Source organism: Anoplophora glabripennis, unplaced genomic scaffold (genome assembly GCF_000390285.2).
Source record: "Anoplophora glabripennis isolate ALB-LARVAE unplaced genomic scaffold, Agla_2.0 scaffold127, whole genome shotgun sequence".
Lineage (NCBI taxonomy): Eukaryota > Metazoa > Arthropoda > Insecta > Coleoptera > Cerambycidae > Anoplophora > Anoplophora glabripennis.
Genome location: NW_019416291.1, coordinates 1,048,961 through 1,061,896, shown reverse-complemented (window position 1 = coordinate 1,061,896; position 12,936 = coordinate 1,048,961). Strand labels below are relative to the sequence as shown.

The 12,936-nt window shown below is 31.3% G+C and overlaps 1 protein-coding gene across 2 annotated transcripts; it reads left to right on the top strand.

Annotated features, from left to right (window-relative positions):
• Positions 1-1,245: 1,245 nt before the first annotated feature.
• Positions 1,246-12,734, top strand: LOC108903618 (autophagy-related protein 9A). 2 transcript variants are annotated; one of them, XM_018705851.2, is made up of 2 exons: positions 1,246-1,674; positions 10,390-12,734. In XM_018705851.2, exon 2 carries the CDS (start codon positions 10,407-10,409, stop codon positions 12,432-12,434), a length of 2,028 nt encoding a protein of 675 aa, XP_018561367.1. In that variant the 5' UTR covers positions 1,246-1,674; positions 10,390-10,406; the 3' UTR covers positions 12,435-12,734. The 2 variants fall into 2 exon arrangements, with proteins under 2 accessions (XP_018561367.1, XP_018561368.1); XM_018705852.2 differs by lacking the exon at positions 1,246-1,674 and adding an exon at positions 6,827-6,917.
• Positions 12,735-12,936: the final 202 nt, after the last annotated feature.

Below are 12,936 nucleotides of genomic sequence, written 5' to 3'. Positions count from 1 at the left end.
AACCTAACTTTCTTACTTAAACACTATAAAAACTGCTTAAATTTGACACCTAGCGCTCTTTCCTCTCAAAATAGCGAAAATTAATTAAACTACAAAACATGGCGACCGCTAGGTATAGCGCAACCTGTTAGCAGAAAATTGCGAACACAAAGCTATGCGCTATGCTAGCATAGCGCTGCGTCTGGCTGAACGTGGCCATTAATACTTATTGCACCAATTCACTTACCTTTAATAAATTTATTTAGCAAAATAAACTAAACAACGAAACAATATAATACTATTATAACTTGGTAAGTTAGTAGTTTAGCAGATGACTTTTTGTGATTTTAAAATTAGTATTTGTGGAAAATATAAGATCGTGATATACAAATAATTTTACGTTACATTTACATAAAAAAACAAGAAAAAGTATCACAAATTTTTGTGCTTAATTTATTATTATTGGGTGTCGTTATGCATTCATTTTATTATTTTAGTATTATTTTATTTAATGAAAACTACCTACAAAGTATTTTAAATTTTCCCGCGACACCACTTTGATATTAAACTGACTTTGGTAAGTAACTAGATATGTTAAGTTGGCAACGCTGCGAAGTCTTGTTACAATTAGTGTTGTCTTAAAAATTATACAAAATATAAATCAATATACTCAAGACGTAGTGTAGATGCAGAAATTAAAAAAATATATAAACAATATTTATGTTTGTCTTACATTCTAAATACATAGTAAAATGTGGAAACAAAATAATGATAAAAAATAATGATATGTAAGTCGGAGACGCTTTCATTATAATTAATGTAGCTATAAAAAAAAACAAAAGAAATAAAAATGTGAACGAATGGCACTTTCCTTAAGTTTTCTATAATCCATAAACTATTAAAAAATAAACAACCGAACCTTATTTAAAGTGAGGTTATTTTACCTCCACCANCGGAGACGCTTTCATTATAATCAATGTATCTATAAAAAAAAACAAAAGAAATAAAAATGTGAACGAATGGCACTTTCCTTAAGTTTTCTATAATCCATAAACTATTAAAAAATAAACAACCGAACCTTATTTAAAGTGAGGTTATTTTACCTCCACCAGAAACTCTTGAAACTCAATTGATACCAACTAAATTTAAACAATAAAATTTGGTAAACAACTAAATTTTAGTTCGATTTATATTGGCAACATTGCGAAATCCTTGTTACTTCAGGAACTTACTTGTTCTTATCTATGCAGGAGTATAAACAAGACAAATGGAAAACAGCTTATATCTACTGTTTGGATGTATAGTTGTACAAACATTTTGTAATTTGGAATAAACATGGTTTGCATAAAGCGAAGTGCGCGTTAAACAACTGTCACAATCCATGATTAGCAAACTAAAGAATATACAGCAGTAATTGCTTTTTTGTGGATTTTAGCAAATGTAGTGTTGTTTAAATTTATGGTGAAAAAACTACTTCTCGTACAAAAAAATAATGTGAAAAGTGTTAGAACTACTAAGAACAGAAAAGAAGATACGCTACGATATGATTTAACATAAAATTACCAGCAGTGACATTTTCTTTGTTATATTTAACCATAATCAGAACTCAAAATATTTTACAATTTCCTGCATATGGGAAATTTACGATATGTATTACTGAACTGGGCAGCATGATTTATATATCCCTGAATAAAGGTAAGGATATCAAGTTTAAGCTATATCAGCTGTTTTTTGTTATGTTGGACTTCAATGTCATTCTGACTTTTCCAAGCTTAAAAACCCATTTTTAAAAATAACTGGTTACATAATAGTATGTATTTTGAAATTTAGATTGGCAGTTACTGTTTCATATAATTTTTGTAATAATGTTGATTAACTGATAAAATATTAAATCTATAACATTGTGATTTTCCTAATCCAGTTTTCCTTTGTCGTTGATTAGTTTTCAGTTTCCTTTCAAATTCTGAATCTTAATTTTTTCAATGAATTAGGCAAAACTTTACGATTCTCGAGAGTTATGTTTTATTATAATTATCTACAATCAAGTAATAAAATTGTTTTAAGGATTTGTTTGTGTAAAAATAACAAATTTTTAGAAATTGAAGACATTTTTTATAAAGAAGTTTTGTTTATGCTGAATATTTATTAAAATTATTGTTAACCAAATAAACAATTGGACTTGAAATATTTTATTACAATAATTAATTTATGTTAAATATGTGTGGAGATTATAGTGAATACTCCATATTAGCGCTGGACGTCATTTCCAGCATTGAATCCGCCGACTCGGCAACCTTGAGTCTGATCTGCTAACATTCGCCCCTTCGTGACATCTAGAGTGTCCTTACTCTATTGATTGACCACCCAATACAATAATCCTACATAGGAAACGACAGAGAATTAGAAACTTTTAACTCAGCAGATTATTTTAGTTAGTCAATTGTTTATTTCATTTATTCATTTATTTATTTATTCATTTATTTTATTTATTTATTAATGTATTTTATTTGTTGATTGATGTATTTATTTAGTTAGTGTCTAGACTATTTTTTGGCCAGTTAACTTAATAATATGGAATATTCCCGCCTGAAAGAACATGCTGAACCCGGTATAAATTTCACCACAAGCTTTTTCTCCACACTCTTGGGTAAATCTGAGTGCACTGGATGTCCACTTGCCTCGTCAGAGTGCACTGGGTTTTCACCCTACTCCTGAGAACAAGCCACCCTACTTTACGCAACAATGTCCGTAGCCTTCCCTCACTATCTAAAATCGAATCCAAGGTTTCATATTTTCAACTCGTGCCACTCCTACATAGGCAATCTGTAACCGAGTCATACCTGGTATCTCCAGCACCAGCACTTCATATCAATCGTTCTGCGATACCTTGGATACCCTAAAGGACATTTCCTTGGTAGTAATTTTTGCCTATGTCCTCTAGCAGGGGACGAAAGATATTTTGAGTAAAATTAAATCACCTTAGTGATAAATGTAGGGTGTAGGTACATCTCTTTGCATCAAAATACTTTTTATGTTGTGTTTGATAATATTTGCTATTTTCAACAACTTGTGGTCGAAGAACCGTCACGTCAACATTTTCGTCACATTGAGGAATATTATAGGTACACTACATGACCTGTCCTGTGACTCAAAACCCCATTAAAACTTCCCTGAGAGATCCGGTTAAAGCCCACTTGAAGGTTCCGTTTAAACCTAAGAGTATATTAATTAAATTTTTGTCCCAGCAATGTTCATTTGCTCCCATTGTTAATAAGGAGTCAATAATTGTTCTATGATAACGCTCGACTTGACCATTTTCACGTTTTTGTAAACACATCTATAATAATTATTTGAGTATTCCCATTTTTACTTTTTATAAAAGGGCCTAAATGGTCTACATGTATAATATGAAAAGAACATGCTATTTTTTATTGGATTAACCCTGTTTTTTTGCTACCTGTGCTTTTAAAATATAAACAATTTAAACACATACATATTTCGCTATAAATTGACGCATACCTGTATGCGGAAACCAGTATTTGTTTGCAACTAACTCTAATGTTTTATCTGTTGCAAAATGCCCTGTCGTCATGATTTAATCACACAATGTAGATCCTAGCCATCTTTGGCACTACCCAACGGGAACCATAGGGTGTAATTTTATAAACTCTACCACCCTTGAGTTCATATTGATCAAAAATACGTTTTTGCTCAAAACAATCCCCGGATTCTAATATTTTCTTAATTTTCTTTATTTCTTTATCATAGCCCTAAGCAACCAATAACCAGTCACCCTGTTATTGTAATAATCTCAAATTAATATTCACTTAATTGCAATAACCAATGCCCTATTTTTGATTTCAATTCTGATTTGTTGAAAGTGGCATTGCAATCTGTAATTATTGTAAAATGCCTCCCAAGTAATTACTGTCGCAATTTTTTATGAATTTTATTATAGCCATTGCTTTTAATAGAAATCAATGATTCTTCTGCTTTTCCAGAAAAGTTTGTTTACTATAATAGGCAACACCATGTTCCTTGTTATTTTCTACCTGTAAGCACCCCACAACACTAAATTCTTCATTTTTTAATTAAGGCTAATTTCTCAAAGGCATACGAATAAAGACTTTGCTAAGGTTTGCCAACAAAAGTAAACATTTTTGTTATTGATTGGTGCAAATTTCTTTTTGGTTCAAAATGTTTTAAAAGTAAATCCTTCCTTTTTGGCTCATGTAATGTACTTAAAGCTAAGTGGTATCTGGCCAATCATGTATTTGAGAGTACTTACTCATCAATAGATTGCAACCAATCATTTAAATCACATTCTAAGAGATTGAATTCTCCAATTATATTGTTACTGTGTTAAGCTCAATGAGTTTGGATTATTTTTGGTACTATTTATCTGAAATTATCTCACTATCATCCTGCTCTCTGTTGGACATTACTACCACTGTCTGTGGTGTATAACTGATCAACGAGCACTCCCTTCGTCTTTCACTGCTGTCAGAACTTCTTCTGTGTCGAAATCTCGAAGAAGAATGTCTTGTTCTCTTGTTAATTGGACGACGAATTTCTTTTGGCATATTAAATTTTTCACTTAATTACACCAAAATTACTATCCCACTTCTGATGTTAACAAAATAAACAAATGGACTAAAATAAAACAAATTTTATTACAATTAATTTAATCGACCATTTCAATGTTAAATATATGTGGAGATTATTTCAAATGCCCCGTATTCGCACTGGACATCGTTTCCAGCATTAAATCCGTCCACTCCGCAACCTTGAGGTTGGATGTGATTCTTTACCGACTTCCGCAACCTTGAGTCTGGATGTAATTCTTTGCCGACTTCAACACTGGATGGCTTTATCAAAAACGAGGTCCGATTGATGCCAACCTTATATATTTCTTTCAATAGTTATGGTGCCAAACTTAAAGACGAATAAAAAATGTAATTTTCATAAAAAGTTTTCCACGAAATAGGTGCAAAAATACATTTTCTTTTTTCTGTGACTTACTTAAATTTGTCACCATAGTCTAAATGACCACTAGCTAAATATTGATATACTAGATTGTTCAAATTCAAAGAAGTGAGACATTTAATTTCGTTAATCGTTAGATTTTATTTTTGTAAAGTAATTATGTAATATAGCTTAGCTTATAGAATAACTAAAGTTAGTACTACCACAATATTTTAATTTGTGGTATTACTATAGCTATTTGTCCAGCTATTTTTGTAAGTGTCATATACTTAGGTCAAGTAAAGTCAATGAAAAAGCTTAACGATAAATTTGTGTTAATGAAATATGACTTATTGTTTTTTCATTTCACGTTTTGTGATAGCAACTGTTTACAGTTAATAAATTATTTTTTTACGAAAATTAGAATACAAGTATAACTCAAGTAGAAATTGAATGGATAAAAAAAACAAAAACAAATTTTCTTTATTACTAACCGATATTCACAAATCTGCAATCGTGCATAAATAAAATGAAAAAAAAAGAATATAATATAAATTAAATAATGAATTATAAATAGAATTTGATATAAATATGTAATTAAAAAGTAAGTTTTTCTCGATAAATATAAATAATTGTTGATTATGTATCAGTAGTTAACAAAAAAATAAAATTTTGCTTAAATGATTTGAAGAGGCTTAAGGTCGCATTTCACTGATGCTGGTGCAGCCAGGCATGTCCGATACAGGATAGTGGCAGGAACAATTGCATTTATTCTTGGCTGTTCTTTTCAAGCACGATTGTAGGTATCTACACTCCTTAAAACAATTTTTCTTCTGAAGATGTTCGGTATACAATCATGCAGAGTAGCAGTGACGACGACGAAACACTCACTGCTTACATTATTTTAAAAACAAAAAGAAAACATAAAAAATAACTGGACAAAATAATATCACGACTATTGACTGGTATCTAAGACTGCACAGTCACGTGGGCAGGCACATGATACTAATAGACAAAAATCTATTGATGTACGTAAGTACCCGCACGGCTGGACCCTCTTTAAAATGTCCGCCCGACCCACGAGGGAACTATGTTTCAAACATGGCTGGACCAGCCTCAGTGAAATGCGGCCTTTAGCCTCCTGTGCCTGTTTTAAAAAATTGATAGTGCATGTTTTTTAAAACAACTGTGCAGGGTAAAAGTCATAACATGCATATTAACCTTTCAAATGAAAGTTTTTTTTTAGAATTTGTGTTTCATTGGTGTCACTAAAGAAAAAAGAAGACAAGGAAATATTTTTATTGTGTTCAATTCATATTTATCCGATGTCTGATATTTATTTGTGGTTAATGCACCATAACTATAACCATAAATAATAATATTCATTGTAACATTGACATATAATGAGCAGAAGTGTAAGATTAATAAACAATAATAATTTTGCACTTTTTGTTTTCATTTCATCATGGATAAAATAGAAAATTATTTCAAAACATTGATAAGTTTGATAATTGTTGAAACTCATGGTGATAAACAGTTAATATTATATTTCCTTTCATTTTATATTTTTTTTATTTGTTAATTTTGTGAAATATTGTGGTTATTATGGAGGGTAAACTGCTGGACAAAATTTATATGCTAAAATATACCCATTTTCATAATTAATTACTCAAATACATATTACTTAGAAATAATAGATAACTGCATTACACGTATGGCATAAATAACCGTTTTAATACATATTGCTCATGGTATAACTATATTTCGTTATATCATATATTACTCACTTTTCTCACTCACTCTACTCAGTTTATACACCAAATTACTCCTGTGGTTTCATTCTCAGATTATTATATAAACAGATAGTGAATTTAATTATTATTGATTCTCATGATACTGTACTTGATAAACAGTGTTGAATTTTCCCATATTTTTTTATATATTTATTGAAACATAAATTGTGATGCAAAAAAGTAAGTAAAAATTTTATTATCAGATAATTTTTTTTTGACAAGAACTGACTTATGTGATAAAAATAAATTATTCATATTCATAGTTTTCATTTATATTTTGACGTTCAAATAGAACGTTTATTATAAGAATTTAAAAAAAAGGATGTCAAAAAGTGTAGAAACAAATCCACTTTCATCTTTTTTAAATGGGACACCTTATATATATTTTTGTAGCGCATTAAAAATTGTGGTTCCCAATTTTTTTTTTGACTAGTCACAATTTTAATGATTGTTTTTTTAGATTTCGTGGAATTCCAGATATATTTACTGAATGAATTACTGTAATCCAGATGGTGGTTCATGGGATGCTGCAATTTTTTTAGAAGGGATATTTGGGAAAACCATTTTAGAGATGATTGTTTTATTAAAAATTTGGCCGTATAACATTAATCAGCATCACTTTATATTTCTTAATTTATAATGCAGATTATTTTTTATACGGGCTTAAAGTTTTATATCGGGAGGCTTTGAAATTACCTGAAAATGAATGTGCTAATTGCTAGCCTTGCTGATTATAATTATTGTTAATTGCCAGAGCTGGTAGTAGTTTGACAAAAAAAATATCATAGTATTTTAAATATAAAATAGTATTTTGTATTTTGTAATTAAAATACTTTTCTTATAACCCCAAAAATATTTTGTATTTCAAATACTTCGGGAGTATTTAAATTACTGGAAGTATTTAAAATACCCAAAATACATACCAAAAACAAATACTTTTTGCCTGTTACGACTGGCGATTGGTACGTGTTGAAAAGAATTACGCATCCACACGCCTGTATTGAGCATATTCTACTCTGCATTCTGCAATGTGCCTTGTGTTATTGCTATTCTGTTGTATACTACCTTTTGTGTCACAATCATCACTAGTTGAGTCAGTAGTTAATGATAAAAAATTTAAAATTAATTTTTATTATTAGTGGGCTGTTCTAAGAAAAACTAATAAAAAATTATGAGTAAATTAAATATTCTGTATCTCGGTAATTCAAATGAAAATGATTGTTTCCAGATTCGTGTTTAATTTTTTTTTAATTTTTTGATCTTGAAATCGGGCTTGCCTTGCACATACAATACCTATATTTTTTTAAACCACATCTTAAGGAGGTTTATCTGATATGAAATTAACGAACAAATATTCATAAAAAAAATAATATAAGCTTATTAATATGAAGAAAATCCTCAAAAAAATGTATGACTAGTTTGGATACCTAAGAGACGAGATATTAATAAAATAATTTTTCACGATTTAGTATGAAGTCTTATGAGTATGCAGATATTTTTGGTCTTTCCACTTAGAATGCGCAACAATTGACGAACAGTTTCCACAGCAACTTGTATAAATAGGAAACGGATATTTAAGGAACCATATGACAGCTTGTAGAAATCGATTAGATACATAATTTATAATAATTCTTCAAATTGCTGTCGTTGACTAACTTAACCTCCATATGCGTGATAGCGGCAACGCCGCGGTTCTCGACGTAGGGTATTATTTGAAATTCACAGGTGTGACGTATGATGTATATTTTAAACTTAGGCATCCAAACAAATAGAATGATCGAATGCAAGCGAGCGAACGCCGAGCCGAGCGCGCCAGCCAAGTAATATCTAAAGGCTTAGAGGTGTTTCAATATCTCATGAGCCGCGAAATGCGCGAAAGGCGTGGCGTATCCGCATAATTCTTCTAATAAGCACGTTGTGAAAACATTGACTCAGAACTAGACCATGTGCATCATTACAAGTAGAAATAAACTAAGGCGCTCGGGCATCAATAAAGTCAACTGGCGAATGTTCGTTATATATATTTTTATTGCTTAAATTAAAATAACAAAGAATAGGGCATTTTATTATGATATTTGTAATCGGATCAAAGGCTTGTTTACGCTACGAGAGCTCGAGAGAGACTGTGCATAATAGGTGTAATGTTTTTAGGACTTAGAATAATTTAGGCAACGGTCGGAATTATGTTTCTGCGCATGAAGGTCAAAGCTCATAAGATTTTAAAACACCTCTACTACTTTAGTCACTAGCGAATCTGCTGAAATTCATTTTTAGACATGCCTGATGAACCTCCTTAAGGCCGATCGCAAACACAGCCACGCGTGATCGCCACTGGTGGCTGCTATACGCTGCGGACTGTATTTTGTATGTAGTTTAAATAGGTTCAGCGCAAACACAGCGTTGGCAGTGGCTCGACCCAGCCACACACTGTGGCAGAAGTCGTACCTTGCTGCTTGTAGCCGACGACAGCCACTCTTCTTTCGGCGCAAACACAGTCCACAGCGTTTAACTGGTACATTTTCTGAAATTATGAGCACAGAAATGGTGGACAATATAGTCGAAGATGTATTTATATCCAAAATTGAAAAAAAATTACGAAAAGTGTCGGCCACTAATTAAAAAATTAACCGCACGTGGCGGCTATCTGTAGCAAATACTAGTAGTTACTTCTAGCTACTTGTGGTGGCCACTTGTGGCTGTGTTTGCGATCGGTCTAACGGCCACTAGTGGCGACCACAAGTGGCTGTGTTTGCGATAGGCCTAAGAGTTTCAGATTTAATATTTCACAAGAATATTTTAAATACTGTTAATGAATATTTTCAATATATTTAATATTCAACATACTTAAAATACTATTTTAAATACTAAATAATTTATATTTAAAATACTTTGCCAAAGAAGTATTTAGTTTTAAAGTATTTTAAAATACTGTCTTACTAGTATTTTGTAATTTGTATTGTAAATACATTTTGAAAGTATTTTGGTCAAGCTCTGTTAATTGCAAATAAATTGTTTTCATAAGACTAGACAGAACCTTATATTTTCAATATGGGATGTTTGCCACCTTTTCAGATATTAACAGAAATTGAAATAGTATGACAAAAAATTTGTTCTGTATTGTTTTATTTTCATTATTAATTTTTATTATTGGTTCCTTGGTAAGTATAGTTTAAGACAGGATTTTTAAGTTTCCGATAATGCGGCGTGTGGCAGCACCAGCAAAGAAAAATAAAATCTGACTATATTTTAGTATTTAAGACTTGTGCAAGATTGTTGCCACTTTGCCAATTTAGACATTTAGAAAGACATCTATCTCTTCAGAGGAAACTCTGAAACTGGGTTTTTCCTGAAGTTGCAAGTTCTTTCGAAATGTCAAAACGCCTAAACTGAAAACTTGGCAAACAGCAACTACAGTCCAATATTTAATATTTTCATGGAATGCTATCTAAATGATAACCAGGCCTATGCCGCTGCCTATATATTGAAATTATTGAGAATCTGTCTTTTTGGAATCTGATATTTTTTTTCTCATCCCAATACATTTGCTCACAATATGAAATTAAATAATCTTATTCATCTGGTAGGAGTATTACACAATATGTGTTTGAAGATAATGTTTTATTAAATTTGTAATTATTTTCGTTATTTTTAGGTTAAATCAAATTCATTATGCAAAATTACGCTTCATTGCAAGAAACTCATGACACTCCAGATGATCATGGCATATTGTTCCATCAAGCAGAACCTACTAGATCAAGATGGAACCATGTGGAAGATTTGGATTCATTCTTTTCAAGAATATACAAATATCATCAAAACCATGGATTTCGATGTATGCTGCTTCGAGATATATTTGATGTAAACCAGTTTGTTTTTGTGGTTTTTTTGACAGTATGGTTGGTCCATGGAATTAACTATGAAATCATGTTTAATCCAACCGCAGATCATAAGCCCACATTACATGAAATTATTCGTGGTTTTGATGAAACTTTTAGAAAATTTAAGCCCTTAACTTGGTTTTGTGTCATAATAGCGTCCTTATTTCTTATATTAAAAATATTAAATAGATTTTATCAGCTTCTTCAATTTTGGGATATCAAACAATTTTACAACACTGCCCTTGGAATTCAAGATAACGAATTAGACAATTTAAATTGGCACGAAATCCAAATTAAAGTTAGAGCTGTACAACTGGAGCAACAGATGTGTATACATAAGAGAGAGTTAACGGAACTAGATATCTATCATCGTATCTTACGACAAGAAAACTATATGGTAGCTCTAGTAAATAAACGATTATTGCCTCCACGAATAAATGTACCATTTATAGGAGAATGTGTGTATTGGACAAAAGCTTTAAAATTAAATCTTCAGATATTATTATTTTGGTCTCCATGGTCACCCTTTGAAAATCCCTGGCATCTGCGAGAAGAGTACAAAAGACATAATTTGCGACATGAATTAGCAAGTCGACTTGGCAAACAAATTTTATGGTTGGCATTTACAAATTTCATTTTGGCACCAGCTATTCTAGTGTGGGAAGTTCTTTATACTTTTTTTTATTATACGGAGTCTATTAGGAGAGAACCTGGAAGAATTGGAATAAGAAATTGGTCTTTATATGGAAAATTGTATTTTAGACATTTTAATGAGTTGGACCATGAATTACAAGCGAGACTTACTAGAGCTTATCGACCATCGACAAAATATTTATCAGCTTTTAGTAGTCCTCTCGTAACTATAATAGCCCAACATATCGGATTTATTTGTGGATCACTTCTTGCTATATTACTATTATTTACTGTGTATGATGGAGATGTCATAGTAGTAGAACATTTTATAACTTTAATGACAGTTTTAGGAGGAACAATTGCAATTTGTAGGGGTGTTGTCCCAGAAGAGTCAATGGTCTGGTGTCCAGAGTCACTTTTGCAGGCTGTTGTTGTGCATACACATTATATGGTATCTGATTGGAAAAGTCATGCGCATACTTCAAGAGTAAGAGAGGGCTTCCAACAACTCTTCCAATATCGTTTTGTAGCTTTATTTGAACAATTGGTGTCACCAATAATGACACCGTTCCTTCTAATTTGGTGGATCTATCCAAGGTCTTTAGAAATCGTGGACTTTTTTCGACATTTCACTGTATCGGTGGTTGGGGTTGGAGATGTTTGCAGCTTTGCTCAAATGGATGTTAAAAAACATGGAAATCCAAATTGGCAAAAGGCTTCTTTAGAGTCTATGGATGCGGTAACACCTGATCATTATTCGCAAGCCGAAGATGGAAAAGTGGAGTTATCGTTAGTTCATTTTACAACTACAAATCCTAATTGGGTGCCTCCTCCCGAAGCTCAAATGTTTGTGGACAATATTTTGGATGATATGCAAGATTATAGTGACAGTGATATTTTCTATGGCAGTGTTCAAAACCTAGTTGGACAAGCTTCGGTAACAGAATTTGAAGGCATGCCCCACTCATTTCCAAATTTGAGAGAAACGAGGGCCACTTTACAGAGTTTTGCGGCCTCTTCATTTCCTAGAAACTCGGTTTGGAAGGCAGAAGGGCCAAACATGTTTGGACCATTAGCTATGAGACAAAGCTGTATTGCATTGCACGATAGAAATTTCAGACAGACTGAAAGGGCTGCACGGTCTCTAGAAGAAACTACTCCGTTGTTACCAGGAAAATCTTTCTAGTCAATATTATACATAATAGTAATAAAAACAAATAAAGAATAAGTGACATTTGTATAATAAAACAATATATTTTTAAATTAAATACAGAAAAAACATTTTGCTTTTATTTATCAATACTCGCACTTTTTTCATATCTTGTGGTTTACTCTGTTCTTGTTTTCTTTTGTTGACAACTTCCTTTGTAATTGTTTCTCTATTACCTTCATTATTTGCATAACTATCTGCAACTTCCCTCTAAAAAGTTAAAAAGTATATATTAAATTATATATTTAATAAACTAGTTAAAATATTTTTCTCCTTTTTAATGCAATATAAATATTAATTTACTAACACGAATGATTAATATTTAGTAATGTAGTTGTAATATTTAAGTTAGCATTCTTTACATAAAATTTAAGTTATTTTAATGTAATAAGACTGAGGTTTAATATTTGTTGAGTTGAAAAATTTTTTACTACTTTTAGGGTAGTCAGTGATGATTTGAACTTATTTTTTTTATAAC

Coding starts and splice junctions, on each gene's coding strand:
- LOC108903618 (XM_018705851.2), top strand. CDS start 10,407: ATGCAAAATTACGCTTCATTGCAAGAAACTCATGACACTCCAGATGAT.